This window comes from Drosophila mauritiana, chromosome 2R, assembly GCF_004382145.1.
Source record: "Drosophila mauritiana strain mau12 chromosome 2R, ASM438214v1, whole genome shotgun sequence".
In the NCBI taxonomy this organism is placed as follows: domain Eukaryota; kingdom Metazoa; phylum Arthropoda; class Insecta; order Diptera; family Drosophilidae; genus Drosophila; species Drosophila mauritiana.
The window spans coordinates 14,882,355-14,897,099 of NC_046668.1; the positions used below are offsets into that span (position 1 = coordinate 14,882,355).

The 14,745-nt window shown below is 44.2% G+C and overlaps 3 protein-coding genes across 3 annotated transcripts in view; 2 read left to right on the top strand and 1 right to left on the bottom strand.

The window, feature by feature from the left end:
- The first annotated feature begins 1,063 nt into the window (after positions 1-1,063).
- Positions 1,064-3,177, top strand: LOC117137896 (cytosol aminopeptidase). Its single transcript, XM_033299634.1, has 2 exons — positions 1,064-1,344; positions 1,439-3,177. Exons 1-2 carry the CDS (start codon positions 1,243-1,245, stop codon positions 2,939-2,941), a joined length of 1,605 nt encoding a protein of 534 aa, XP_033155525.1. The 5' UTR covers positions 1,064-1,242; the 3' UTR covers positions 2,942-3,177.
- Positions 3,178-6,891: 3,714 nt separating this feature from the next.
- LOC117137999 (protein piccolo) lies at positions 6,892-9,459 on the bottom strand. The gene is made up of 2 exons (XM_033299785.1): positions 9,200-9,459; positions 6,892-9,010 (listed from the first exon to the last, which is right to left on the bottom strand). The coding sequence occupies exons 1-2, from the start codon at positions 9,361-9,363 to the stop codon at positions 6,976-6,978; spliced, it is 2,199 nt and encodes a 732-aa protein (XP_033155676.1). The 5' UTR covers positions 9,364-9,459; the 3' UTR covers positions 6,892-6,975.
- Positions 9,460-13,609: 4,150 nt separating this feature from the next.
- Positions 13,610-14,745, top strand: part of LOC117135944 (semaphorin-2A) — a 29,035-nt gene continuing 27,899 nt past the window's right edge. Inside the window, exon 1 of the mRNA XM_033296530.1 lies at positions 13,610-13,709. Coding sequence (XP_033152421.1) covers positions 13,625-13,709 — 85 coding nt within the window. The 5' untranslated portion in view covers positions 13,610-13,624. The remainder of the gene's footprint in view (positions 13,710-14,745) is intronic.

Here is a 14,745-nt window from a genome sequence, read left to right on the forward strand (position 1 = left end):
GAGCGCTCCGCCGTTCGGCTGTCATTAATTTGAAATCATGCGTGAAATCGCGTAATGTCGCCAACACGCCCATACCCTTTGGCCACATCCACAATCCGGATCCAGATTCACCGCCATGGCTACATACAGTCGAACATATAACCATGGCAATGGCAATGGCCATGTCCCTCGCCATCCTCAACATCCTTCTGGCGCGCTCATTTGTATACAAAAAATGAATGTTTTTGCTTGTTTTTATGCGCCGCCTACTTGGCAGTGTACTCATGTGTGTGACTCTGCGAGCACTGAGCGAAAAACTGCAGACTATGCTAAAACTTATAGTTAATTAAAGTTAATTATATAAAGTATATATATAATATATATAGTTGTTAATTGAATTTAAAGTTAAAGTTTCGAATCGTCTTAAGTTTGTTGCCCTCGAACAAAACTATCTACCGCAAGTATCTCTAGTTTTGTTTCAGTGTATTTCTGCGTCTGTGACTGTGTGTTGACTGTTTTTTATTTGGCCCCATCAGCACGTTGGTTGGCCCGCTCGACTCGGCGGAAATGCGTCGACCACATCAATCACGCGACATTGACAAATGTGAATATTTTTGTTGAAAATTATATGCGGTGGGTGGTGGTGGGTGGTGGGTGGTGGACGGGTGTTGGCTGAAGGGGTCCTGCACCAGAAAAGCGGCCAAGTGGCTGTGCAAATTATTGGCTACAATAGTGCTTCAAATTGGGCAATTTATTGCTTTATTGCTTTTACGTGTTTCGTCTGCGGCTTGGTTGCAATTTTTATATATTTACCCCTTCTGCAATTCGCTTTTTCATTATGTCGCCTGCAGAAATGCACTTGTTGCCGATAATTGCAAATTTAATCATCACATAAAGTTTCAAGTGCGGCCAGGTTATTCGCGGGTTAATAAATAAGTAACCCACCGCTGTCAACTGAAAGGCAATTTACTATTCGGTTAAGAGTTCTCGTTTTTCTATAAAAGCAAAAGAAAAAAATTTGATCCTAGCAATCGTCTCTTAAAATTTTCAAAATGTCAGTAGCTTAACATATGGGTTTAGTTCAGTTTCTCGATTCCAGCTCAACGAAGCTAACACATTTTTTTTTTAAATAATAAGCACGATTTTTTTTATTTTCCACTTCAGTGTTTAGTTTTCCCCACTCGGTCGCCATACCAAATTGTTCTATAGTACAGAGCAAATAGTGAAAATCTTTAGCGAAGTTTACCCAAATTTCTACGCAAAATGACTCGATCGCAGATAATCTCCAGCCTGCGCCGTTCTACCCTGGGATTGTTCAGGTGCCACAAGGCGCTCATTTTTGCCAGAATTCCAGCTTTTCAGCAGGTAGGACGTGAATCTGTGAAATGGCCATTCCATTAATTTATATAATATTTTGACACTTACTTACACCTTACTAATTTTCTTGAAAAACTCACAGGTGAGATGCAAGAGTGAGGATGGCAGCTGCAACACCTGCAACTTGCAGGGAGTAGTGGTTGGCCTGTATGCCAAGGATGGTGATAAGGGGCTCAAGTTGTCCCCGGGTGGCGAGAAGTTCGACGACCGTGTCGGCGGCAAGATCACGGAACTAATCAAGGAATCTGGACTCAATGGTGAGCTCGGAGTGGGTCGACTATATCAGAATATCGATAAGGAGTACTGGGCCGTGGCGGTTGTGGGCCTGGGCAAGGAAGGAGCTGGCTTCAATGCCGAGGAAGTCATCGACGAGGGCATGGAGAACGTGAGGGTGTGCGCCGCTGTGGGTGCCCGAGCTCTTCAGCTGCAGGGCTGCACCACCTGCCATGTGGATGGCATGGAGTATCCGGAGCAGGCTGCCGAAGGCGCCGCCATGGCCGTGTGGCGTTACAATGTGAACAAGCGCAAGAAGAACCGCATTGCCATACCGAAACTGGAACTGTACGGATCCACAGATCAGGATGCCTGGACGAGGGGGCTGTTCAAGGCCGAATCGCAGAATTTGGCACGCCGTTTGTCGGACACGCCCGCCAACCAGATGACGCCATCCATTTTCGCCCAGGCCACCGTGGATGCATTGTGTCCCTGTGGTGTTTCAGTCGAAGTGCGTTCGATGGATTGGATTGAGACGCAGAACCTAAACTCCTTCCTCATGGTGGCCAAGGGCTCGTGCGAGCCACCCATTATCCTGGAAGTCAGCTATTGCGGCACCTCGCCGGAGGAGCGACCCATTCTTATGCTCGGCAAGGGACTGACCTTCAACAGCGGTGGCCTATGCCTGCATCCGAAAAGGGGAATGGACGAGTACCGTGGAGCAGTTTCCGGAGCTGCAGTCTGCGTGGCCGCCATTCGAGCGGCAGCCGCACTATCGCTGCCTATTAATGTGTCCGCCGTGTTACCCCTGTGTGAAAATATGCCATCGGGAATGGCCACCAAGCCGGGCGATGTGGTCACACTACTGAACGGCAAGACCATGCGCATCAAGGATATCTCACTGGCCGGCACTGTCCTCCTGGCGGATCCCCTGCTATACGCCCAGTCGACTTTTAAGCCCAAGTTGGTGGTGGAGGTGGGCTCGATGGCCAGCGGCATTCGCAAAGGACTGGGAGCCTCGGCCACTGGCCTGTGGACCAATAACTCCTTCCTCTGGAAGAACTTCCAAAAGGCCGGAGCTCTCACTGGCGATCGTTTGTGGCGCATGCCCCTGTGGAGGTACTTCCGCAAACTAGTGGCCCCCCGTGCATCCTACGATATATGCAGCACGGGAGAGGGACACGCATCCTCCTGCTTGGCGGCTGCTATCCTTTACGAACTGGTTCCCTGCTCCGACTGGGTGCACCTGGATACCCACGGCACCGGCATGCTGGCCAAGCACGGAGTTCCTCCGTATTTGCTCAAGGATTGCATGACTGGTCGTCCGACCCGATCGATCATCCAGTTCCTCTACCAGATGGCCTGCAAATAATGCATCTTTAATTTGCACTTGACAAGGGATACGCGGCATCCCGATAATACGTGTCTGTCTGAAAATTCAGTGTCCTTTATGTGCTCGGTCACTTGTTCTATATTATCCATTTGACGCGCCCATGTTCGGGTTAATTTCTAGTCGGTATAGTGATTATCCTGTACCTTAAAGATGTATTCCGTGATATCAGTATGGTTGTAAACTTAAATAGAATAAAATTCAGGTAGCGAATGTAATATTTCTTTTTCTTTTAAAGAGAGACTTCCATTGTCCGCATGGCAACCTGCTCCTCAGCCACCTTTATGGACCGACCTCCATTAGCCAGCACTAAGTGCTGACCGGCAGTACGCGCTTACATATGCCTAATTAGTGCCGGAGAAGAAAGCGTATTCGGTTATTTCGGCACAGGCCTAATTGCTCCAAGAAAACACTGGAAGCGTACGTGCCGAAAGGCGATGTGAGTCCTGGCGCACATTCCTTATTAATGCGCACATGTTTTGCATGGGCAATGGAAAGCGTGACGAAGGTTCTACCTCAATATTCTGCGCATCATGGCGGGCTAATATGTGCTCCAGCAACTTCAGATGCCAACCTCGTCTATTTTTACATTTTTAGAGACATGCAAAGGTAGACTTTTTTATCTAGGCGGAATTTGAAATTTTTGTAAAAATATTTACCTATTTAGGTTATATTCCAATATCTAAGGTCCAGCGAGACAGTTCCATCACTCTCCCAGCTTATCTGATAAAATGGCCCTCCCAAATTACACAAAGTAGAAAAGAACCACCTCAAATAGAACCGTCTTGCTTCGGCTTTTTTAATGAATTTTCCAGCATGGTCCTTGCGAATTGATTTAATTTTACCTCGGGTGGCTTCCTCCCTTTTTCTTTTGCCGATTCGTGCGCGTTTTTATCGCAACAACTGTGGACTGAGTTCGAGTCTCAGTTTCGTTTTTGGTATCTTGTTTGTTGCTTAATTGGAAGGAAATTAAAAAATAAACAAGCAGCGCCAAAAGCAAATACTACACGCTGGCGATTACCTGGACAGCAACGCCACCACCGCCGCCCACCTGAACAACAACCACCGCTTTTGGGTGGAAAATTACACCCCACCCGCCGACAGAGGCCCACGGGTGTTTGGAATTTAATTTTCATTTCCCCACCACCCCAGACTCCGCAAGAAGAGCGTTAATTTTATCTTGGAAATAGATTTTCAGGTTGTTTGTTATTTTAGGACCAGCTTGCGTAAGAATTCCTCGCGCCGAAAACTTTACAACCGCCTGGCTCTGGGCTCAGTATTTGCCTTGAATTAATTAAAATCGACAATGCCCACCAATTGGCAGCAGCCGCCGAAGAAGGACCATCAGCAATTGGCTAATTGAAGCGAATTGCAAGGATGAGGAATATTCCTGCAGCAACCGACAACCCACATATCAGTGGGCACACACGCGGGGCTCCGAATAACAAATTGAAATTCAGGGCAACAGTTGAGCCAGGCAAACAGAATTTGGCCATTGATGAGACGCCAGTCGGGAGACCAAGTTTCGGCTTGCCCCTGGCCATGGAAAGTGTCTCCCAGTCTAGCGGTGCGTGTCCTAAAACTGGGTTTGCCTTTGGCCAGGATGCCCAGGATCCCATACCTCCACTGGAAAAAATTTCCAAAAAATATGAATATAAGAAATCTGTGTAATAAAGCCATTGATAATATTTAAAAGGTGATAATACTTACGTAGTAAGAAAATTAACTTTTCAAAGCTTAAATTAAAATATTTTAAATAAATATCTACAATTTTAATAATTTTGATATTGTTTGAAATGTTTTAAAATTCAACCTTTTTATTCCAGAATATTTTGATTACTACTCTGGCTTTGTAAAGTTTACAAATATTTGTTACTAGCCAAATTTGTCAAACTGTAGAACGGTATAACTAATAAGACACTTATTATGCGATGGCGGTCTGGTAACGTTAGACCAAGTTTAACGATATCACGTACATACGTTAACTAACGCTAACTACGTCGTTAAGTGGGGGTACGAGTGAGCTGGTGAGCTGGTGTGTTTGCCAGTGTTTGTGGAGGGACACGCGCCGAGTACCAGGACACGGATACGGATCCGGACACGAGACGCCGCAGTGCCGGAGACTCGGAGAGCCGGAGTCGGTGGCATATACTAATCAAGCTTGCCAGCTATATTGCCTTCCCGCTGCGAGCGAGCAGAAAATTTACATTTTCAATGTCCTGGGTCGCGGGCACTCAGGTGAAGTTGGGTCCTTCATGCTCTCGTTGCTGTTGTTGTTGGTGTAATAATCAGGATCACGTCGCCAAAACATGAGGCTTAGTTAAATGCCGCTAATTAGGCCCTTTTGTGCGCATTCCTGGCCGGGCTATTAAAAACTGTGCTAGCCATAAAAGCCAACCGTTAATCAGCTGCACATACCGGAAACGGCGAGGGGGTGTCCATAAAAACACTCGTAATGCCCGTAAGGAAAAGTTATTGGCCGTCTGCGGGAAAATCGCGGTCGGGTGCGAGGATTTCTAATTATGTTTGGGTCAGTGCCAGTTGAACTCGCATGCGAGCGCGCTTGCCAAAAGAATCTATTTCGATTGAAAATTGCCAGAGACAGAAAACAATAAACATAAGCGCAATATTTTATATTTCCGCAACAAGAAACAGCGGGAAATTGTCAACGAGCACATGAAACTAGTCAGCAAAAGTTTCGCTGGGGGGGTGGGAGTGGAAAATGTCCAGATCCTGCCAAATGGCCAATTCCATCGATGTTGCCTTGGCTCTGACTTTAAGCCGTGCCCCCACCGGCACTTTGTAGCTCATGAATAATCCTTTTCAGCTTAATCGACTAACCTTTGCAGGGGTTAAAATCAGTTTGAAAATCCAAATAAATATGCAAATTCCGCAAGGGGCCAGAAAAGGTGTCCCAAAAGGTACATTAGGCCCTGAAAACCCCGCTTACCCCGCCTATCCCGAACTTCCCGTCGCACTTGGTAAAATGGGTTTTGTCACCTACGTAATCGATTAAGCGATAAGGTGGATACAATGAAAACTCACAAAAAGCGGCAGACAAAGCGCTTTCAAATTGAATTTATATGGCTTGTTTAACGTCGCTTAAGTTAACAAATATATAGGTATGCATTTATATACCTAGCTGTGTTGGCCAATGAATACACATAAATTAAAGCAGGGTTTAAGCGAAATGTTTACATTGCCCGCCAAAAAGCAGACCGAACCATTGTTAAGTGCGAACAAAAGGAATGTTTCAGCTTAAAGCTTATAACAAACTATCAAACTGGAATTAAACACGCACCAGCAGTAACAGTACTCACACACACACACAACACACACACCCACACACTTACACAAGCAGGACCAGCTAATTATGCAAATGTGTTTGATTGCAGAAACCCTGCGCCAAAATGTAGGCAACACTTTTCGAACGGCTGCTTTGAAATGCCAAACAAAATGGAGAAACTAAAAAGTGGAGATGTTTGACTGGGTTATACCCTGCTTTTTCACAGGTAAGAACGGAATAAGGTAGGGTATATAGGGTACATGGTATATATGAAACTCACTTTCAATTATTGTAAAATAATCAATATCAAATGCAGATACTTGTTAAAAATGTAAAAACATGTTTGATAATTCTGTAAACTCACCTTTCCATATCCGCACAGTATACCCTTTTTTCACTTGGCGGGTGGATAAACAACAAAATTAGCATAATTATGCAATCTACGAACGCCTCACACACATTTCGCTGGCAAAATCCAAATAGAAAAGTTTTTAGCCGCAGCAGCAAACCGAAGCTGGTGGAAAAGAATAAATTTATTGCCCATGCCCAGCAACAAACTTTTGGTCAGCAAAGCTGGCCTGGAAAAAAATTTGCATAAAAACAAACGTAACGATTCGAAATCAAATGAAAGCGAAACTTTGAACGGTAAACAAATGTAACATAAAATTTAATGCGAAAAACAACTAAACAAAAATTGGTAGAAAATCATTACGAAATGTGTTTGTGCTGATTACTCTTTCTTCTTAAGATCCTTGAGAACTCGAGCGATCTCGTCCTTCAAGGCCACTGCACGTCCGGCCAGCATTTTGGCCAAAATGGCATGCTTTTCGGCCATTTCCAAGGCCTCGCGGTCGCGGCTGCTCACTTCCCCAGTTTGTTCGGCAGATCTCTGGGCTAAATTGTTGGCGGCTTCCACGGCCTTCGATGCCTCGGCCAGAGCTCCTTGGGCCTGTCTTTGGGCCGAAGTGTAGGCCTGTTCCAGTGCCTCCAGACGAGCCTCCTTCTTCTTCTTTAAGTCCTCCAGTGTGTTGGTGGCTTCTGTCAGCAGAGTAGCAGCTCCCGAGGCCATTATGAACACCTGCTTGGCCATATCCTTGGGCGACTTTTGGGTTTCAGCGTCTTGCTTGACTTGATCGCCCTTCGGATTGGCTGATATCTCTAGCTTGGGATATATGGTAATTGGTTTGTCATCTTCGGGTTTCTGGGCTTCTTCAATTATAACTGGTTTTTCCTTTTTCTGCACTAGCAGCTCTGCCAGTTGATTGGGATCTGTATACACAGGACCAATTTCCTTTGCGCCTTCAATACTAGCTTTTTGATCCTTTTTAGAGTCCTTGGATTCTGTAATCTGCAAGCCAAGCACGGGTTTTTGATCTGATCCTTGTGGAATTTCTGACAGTGATGCCTTTTCCTTGGGCTTCCCCGAATCACCTGACTTCTTTTCTTCCTGCTTAGCGAGATTCTTGCTGCACTCGGATATGTTGATGAAGACCTGGTCCTGCTGCTTGGATTTTGTCGAACCGCCTTCATTGTCACCACCGAATTGGTAATCTCCATCGCATTTCGGCTTCTTCTTGCAAGGATCCTCCTCATCTTCACAGGAGCCTTCTTCGTCCTTCGGCTTACAAGGATCGGGCTTGCAAACGTCTTCTTCTTTCTCCTGCTGGCAAGGATCTGGCTTACAGACTGCTTCTTCTTTCGCTTTGCAAGGATCTGGCTTGCAAACGGGTTCCTCTTCCACGAGCTTGCAAGGATCAGTTTCCTTTTCGGCGGCACACGGATCTTTCTTGGTCTTGTATTTTTCCCATTCCTCCGCCTCTTTTAATTGTCTCTTGCGCTCCAATGTCCTAGCTATCTCCCTGGCTCTCTCCTCCTGGGCATCGCAAGGATCCGCCTCAATGGAGAGGTTAGTATGCCTGGCCTTAACCTCCGGATTGGCCTCTGCCTCCTCGCTGCGTATTATAGTTTGGTTGCAGATGTTCGGTCCAGACTCTCGTTCCGTAATGCTATCCAGTGACTTGGTTGGTGCGGATTTAGGCGTTGCGGATTTGCCGGCAGTTTCGGAACGCGCAGCTTTGGCGGCGTCTGCCTTTTTCTGAACGTTCTTGGCCAGACCCGACATCTTCTCTTTAAGACTGTTAAAAAGAACAATAGCTTTGGCGATCAAATCTTTGGCAATTGAAGTGGCCTTTTCGGCCAACTGAGAGGTGTCCACGACGGGTTCTGTTGGCTTCTTTGGAGCCGCAGCTGCCATAGGCTTTGCTTCTCCACTAGGCTTATCCGTTGGTTTTTCGGGAGTTGGTTTCTTTGGCGGTTCGGGCTCCTCTTCGTGATGCAATGCAGCTGCTGCCTCTGGATCCGATGGACCTGGCATTTGCTCTTCGGGAGTGTGTGGCCAGAAAGTGGGCTTGTTGATGAAATCGGGTGCCAAGTGCGGACGGGCAAAACAAAATTCCTCCATGGTCATTTCGTCGTAGGGACGCATGGCCTTAACGAACTCCAACTTTTCGGTTAGCTCCTTGATTCTTTTGTCGGACTCCGCCTTGTATTCGCTAATACACTGAGTTACCACCGTCTTTTCTTCATCTACAAGATCAAAGTATCGTTTGTGATCTACTATGGCATGTCGATTCTCGAACAAGGAATGCAGCTTATCATACTTGGTCTCGTATCCCTTCACCCAATCTACAAACTCTTCTCGCACATTCTGACGGTAGTACTCCCAGTCGATTGTCGGCATCGATTCCGGATATTTACGAACGCGGCTAGGAAAAATATTTATATTATTCTCTAAAAAAAAAAAAAAAAATGGGAAATATACGCATATAGAGCAACTTAAGCTGATAAATAAAATAATTAGAAAAGACCCTATCCTTCTAAGGTAGGTTTAATTCACGCTCCCCTATTTTTTTGCCTGGTGACCCCAATTCCCTGTCTTTGTTGACCCCACTTACTCCTTGTACTCCTCGTGTTTCTTGGCAAACATTTTGAACTTGTGCATCTGGTTCGGCGGCACCTGTTTCATCAGATCCGCCAGTTCGACAACTTGGCAGCTTACATTCTTGACGCCACCATTACCACCATTGCTCTTGATGCAGTTCACCAGCTTTTCCCACATCCTTCGGATTCTTTAGCAGTATTTTTATAGATTTGTATATGTATGTTCAAGTGTGTTCACATTGGCCTCTAGTCTGTTCTATAACTTGTACAAATATGTGAGTTCGTCGTGTGTGTGTGTTGAAAACTCCTAAGGAGCCAACTGAGAGCCATTAAAAGTGAAAATTCCAAAAGGCTATAAAAAAATAGGGGGGGCGTTCGGCGGAGAAATCGAGATTTCAATTTATAGCCCGAAATTGCATATTCATGCAGTTTCAATTAAATCAGAGTCAGGCGCAGCGACAGCTAAGCAAGTGGGTTTGACTAACTGACAATAAAATCGAAAATTAATTCCAACCCAGCAGACTGCTCAAGGAAAGTTAAATGTAATTGCATGGAGATGGGGGTGTTTTGGGGTGGTATTGCCAGCTGGGTGGGGTGGGTGGAAATGTAAAATCACACCCAGGATATGCGTGTGTGTTTGGGACCTCGAGTCTGCGAAAGCTCCAAAGTGACAAACGCAATTTATAACGCAACGAAAATGGGCTAATGCCAATTCTCCAGGTAATTGTCGTCTGCTCTCTCTCTCTCCCTCTCGCTCTACTCTCTTTCTCTAGAGAATCATAGTGCGAGAGGGGGTGTGCGAATTGCAACCCCTGCTGGAATCGCAGGATATGCTCCTTTAAACGTTTTGGAACGAAACGAAACAAGCGCCTGCGCTCTGCGAATGTTTCGCTGTCATTTTGACAGTTGCCAAAGTCCTCTCACCACCAAAAAGGACCTTTCCCTACAGGACTCGAACAGCTGCCTCGCTCTCGCAGGACGAAACGCATGGAAAGAGGAACGGCGAGAGAGAGACCAAGAGATTGTCTGCTCCGTTTGACAGCAAAATTCGAGCGTCTGTAAATTTGTATGCCTATTTTTCTGTGTTTTCGCATTTAAAATATTTAAAACTCGAGTGAAACTTAAGAATTATGAATCCAAATAGTGAACAATGGTTGTGATTACGTTGGCGCCCCTCTATAAACACAAATAAGCCCATAGTCAACTCATCTTCATCTGTGTTCATGTTCCTTTTCGCGTGTTTGTGTGTACCATACAAAAGTGTGTTTACATTTTTTCATTCATCCTAACCAACAACTAAACAATAGAATATATGGTTTAAAAACATTTTCGCAGGACTGGCACATTAACAATACCAAGTAAGTTGCCTAACTTAGATCTAAAGTCCATGTTATCTGAAATCCTATGTTCCTATGAAATATAAATAAAAATCATCGTGTATGTGATTGTTTGAGAGTGTATGTGTACATGTACACAATCACATCTATGTAAGTGTGTGTGGAAAAGGACATACCTGTGCAAGCTGGGCCAAGGATTCTATGTGGGCTGGCCTGAATGGGCTAAAGTAAAGAAAACAAATACAAGCGCCAAAATATACATTGTAATATTAAAACAGAATAAATGAATATGTTTGAGCAGCTAAAATATTTAAAAAAACATGATATTTTTAGACTTAAAAAGAAGGTAACAGAAATATAAAGAGACACTAAATTCTGACAGGCAACGCATTTAAAATATAAAATACTATATTCAATAACTTCCATATGTTTAAAACTGTTTTTTGTTTTTAAAATACCTTTAATCATATTGAAACTTGCAAAAAAAAAGTAATCACATAAATTAAGCCCAAAATAATGGCCATAAGAGCAGTGGTCATAGTAACACTCACCCACTTTTCGGCTCAAATTTATTTGAAAACTTAATGAAACTCATCAAAATTCCCTCGGACCGAAATGAAATTCTGCAAATGAACTAATTGACTCGAATGATACTTTACAACTTTGCCGGGGCTAAGCCCGGATCCCAACTCTTAACCCCACGAAGAAGAAAATAGAGTTTTGCGGCAAGCGGCGAATAATGTGGAAAAATAAATTTCCAAAGCTCGCTGGCTGATGGCTTAGAATTTTAATGTAATTTATTTTTGGTAGCAAGGGGGCGGTGCGAACTGGCTGAAAACCAAACGGAGGCCAGAAACAAATAAAGTATGGACCAACATAAAAATTTATATGCAGCGTAATGGCAATATATATATATATATATATATACAGCCTGCCATAGGCCATGTCGGTGCTTTGTTAAGCCCTTCTTCTCGCATTTCCCCTTGTTCTTTGGGGGTTGGGGAAAACTTTTAAAGTGTGCAATTTAAATGAAAATTTCCCGAGCTGAGGCCCGCATTTTCCGCAGAGCGTAGAGCGTGTCAGGCCACGCGGGCTGACTAGCAAGTAGTTACACACACCCGAACACACCCAAAACTACTTATTTATGAAGGGGGCTAGGGGTTGCGAACGGTGCAGGTTGCCAGGATCCTACCCCCTTTTCCACTGGGCCAAGTGATTTTATGCTAATATTATGGGTCATTGGGATTTGCGCAGAGCAAAGTGCTTGTTAAACATTTCATTAGACTTAGTGTAAATACCCGCGGTTAACAGGACCTCGTAAAACCTTGCCAATCCGCCACTCCCCCCACAAGCGCCACCCACTCGACCCCTTTTTCTCCGCCGCCCGTGTGTATGTGTGTGTGTGCTTGTATGTGTGGTGTAGGTGGCCCAAAAGTTTCCTTTTGAAATTGAAAGTGTTGATGGGAGCCACTGAGCCGCGTCTTGGGTCATATGCTAACATATGGTGCTTATGTATAGTCAGTTTCGCAACTGAATGTTTTCACAGGGATTAATCAATCGTAGGGACAAGGTTGTAAACTTAGGCTAAAAGGATGTAAGCGTTTTATTAATTTCTTCTGTGCAGAAATGATTGAAAATCGTAGATTATATTTGATATTCTTGAAACTTCGCCAGAAGTTGTGTATCTACTAATAGTCGCTTTCGAAAGTATAGAAACATTTCCAATATGTTTCATGGCTTTATGTCTTATAGTATATTCAAAAAGTTTCTAAACTTATGAACCGCACTGTCCACCTAACCCTAGCCTGTCCGCCACCTTTTGTGTATACGTAATTATTCAGCAGCTGCTGCCAGTCTAAAATAAAAGTGAATTTTGCCAACCAAAAGAATGTACAGACCTTAAATAAGCCAAAAACTGAAAGGGCTCACACACAGAAGCCGTCCGAAAAATGACTTTCGGTTTAATGCCAAAATCATGTCAGTCGCAGATGCGACCACATTACATATTGCACTACTTAGAATGTATATATTTTCGGTAGCGTTGGCGTTCTTTATTGGATTCGTGTCCACATGCGGCTGACAGAATGAGTTTTTGATCAACTGACTGACGACGACGTCACTCAAAATTTTGCAATTAGTTATTGATGATTCGGGGAATCTCGGTGCCTGAACGGAACCATGAATGAAATATGAGCATTGTCGCACTTTAAAGCGTTAAATGTTCCTTTTTCTTTTTTTTTTTGTGTGGTGTGCGTTCTGTTGACGCCGATGCTGCTGTTGCCGGCGGCAATAATTGGAAAAATTTCCATTTGTCCTTTTTTGCCCTTGTGCGGGAACCACGAAGCCGTACGTTGTCATGGCCCAACTGGACCAAGGATCAAGGATTCCTCTCCAGCAGCGGCGGACAAACGAGACCTTAGGCGCATTTGCCATCTGTCACTCTGGCACTCGTGATGAATGTGTTTGACGTGTGGCTCAGGGCACGCCCCCCAATCGCTCGCCTTTGCCCTTGGCGTTGCCTTTACGTAGTTTTCCACCCATTTTACGAACTCCAGACCAGAGAACTGCAGCAAGCCACTGGCACTCTAAGTGCACCCGCTAAACACTGGGTGTCTAGGCACCCGGGTGTTTTTTGACACTCTACTTGCGGCAATCAAAAATATCCGAGTCTTTTGGCACCCTGGTGTTTTGTGGTCAAGTACTGGTCCCGTACTGGTCTTGAACTGGAACCGTTCGGTAATATGCTCTTGTATAATAATGTGCGTCGGAGCTGCTGCCTGTCGATGGTGGTAATCTTAATGGCAAATTGCTGAGATGTAGCCATATAGCTGGTATATATGTACATATAAGTAATTACACCGCGCATAAATGTAGCAATTAAGCACTATATTTCTAGACGTATCAATAGAAGCAATATATATTATCCAAGGCAGCATAGATAGCATATGTTTAAAGTGTTATATTTCATATTAGTTTATTACAGTCAACTGTATTTCTTGTCTAAGCTTGTCTAGCCAGTATTCAATTAAAAATTAATTTATCCTTTTTTGCCATTCCAGATTGAATTCCAAGAAAGAAAGTCGAAACTAAAGTGTTGCCACAATGAACGGGGTACATTGGCTTCTGTTTGGCAGTTGCCTCATGCTAATTTCGCAAATAGAGGCAGTCACCGAAGAACTTTCACCAGGTGAGTTTCCCAACTGGGCAGAAGTGGGGTATTTCAATGTTTTCGTTGAACTGATGGGCTGATTAAACCCAGCTTTGCCGTCTGGGCACAAGTTGAACAGTCTCTTGCATTATGCAAAAAGAAATTGCAGCACGATTGTAGCATGCAGATGAACAGTAGGTCAAAACAACGTACCACCTTCTATGTATATACACAGTGAAAAAATATTAGTAAATATTTTTATTTCATTTGGATAAGAAATATTTTACATTTATTGTTTGAGATGCGAAATCTAAGGCATTTTAGAAGAGATTTTCCTATGAAAACCAAGAGGATTACTACTTTATTTGAATCACTTGATTTTCTAGCAGTGTAATCCCTCCACTCACTCGCTCCTACGATTCCTGTGTGTCGATCTATAATGCAAATTTATGCGCTCCTCAACTTGGGCAACTCAATCAGCGCACTAGTTGCTGGGATTATAAATAAACAATGGACAAGTCGGACAGCCCTTTCGATGGAGCTGCAAGTACACAAGTACACAAGTACGGTCTTCACTGGCAGCATTAACATCAATTTTAATTATGCAAATGTCCGAAGCGTCTTCTGACTTTGACTTCGACTTTGGGGCCCGAGCCCAACCCAAATCAGGGACATCCAATCCAATTGGCTTAGAGCTCATTATAACTGCATTAGCATTAGGCAAAAGTGTCAGTTGTTGTTGCCGCCCAGCCAGCAGCTCCATTATGAGTGGAGTAGTCCCTGGGACTACCCACAAAAAAAAAAGAAAAACCAAAATGAAAATGAAAACAAAATAATAAACGAACGACAGAGAGAAATTTTCAATTTCCCCGTGGCCCGTTGGAAATCCTCCTGCAAATGATGATGAATGCGCCCTGGCTGTGACCCAAATAAATTTGTCAATTTATCATTTGCCTAAAATAAGATGACATTGGTCTGGCTATGTCATTGGATTTATGAACCCACCCCCTCCCCACACACACACCACCCATGCCCAACCGAGTTTTCCGAGGAGTGGAGCAACAATTGTGTGTGC

What these genes read in the sequence shown, in the direction of transcription:
- LOC117137896 (XM_033299634.1), top strand. Translation starts at nt 1,243, where the DNA reads ATGACTCGATCGCAGATAATCTCCAGCCTGCGCCGTTCTACCCTGGGA. An exon ending in GAATTCCAGCTTTTCAGCAG is followed by an intron (nt 1,345 to 1,438) that starts GTAGGACGTGAA and finishes AAAAACTCACAG; the next exon opens with GTGAGATGCAAGAGTGAGGA.
- LOC117137999 (XM_033299785.1), bottom strand. Translation starts at nt 9,363, where the DNA reads ATGTGGGAAAAGCTGGTGAACTGCATCAAGAGCAATGGTGGTAATGGT. An exon ending in AAACACGAGGAGTACAAGGA is followed by an intron (nt 9,011 to 9,199) that starts GTAAGTGGGGTC and finishes TATTTTTCCTAG; the next exon opens with CCGCGTTCGTAAATATCCGG.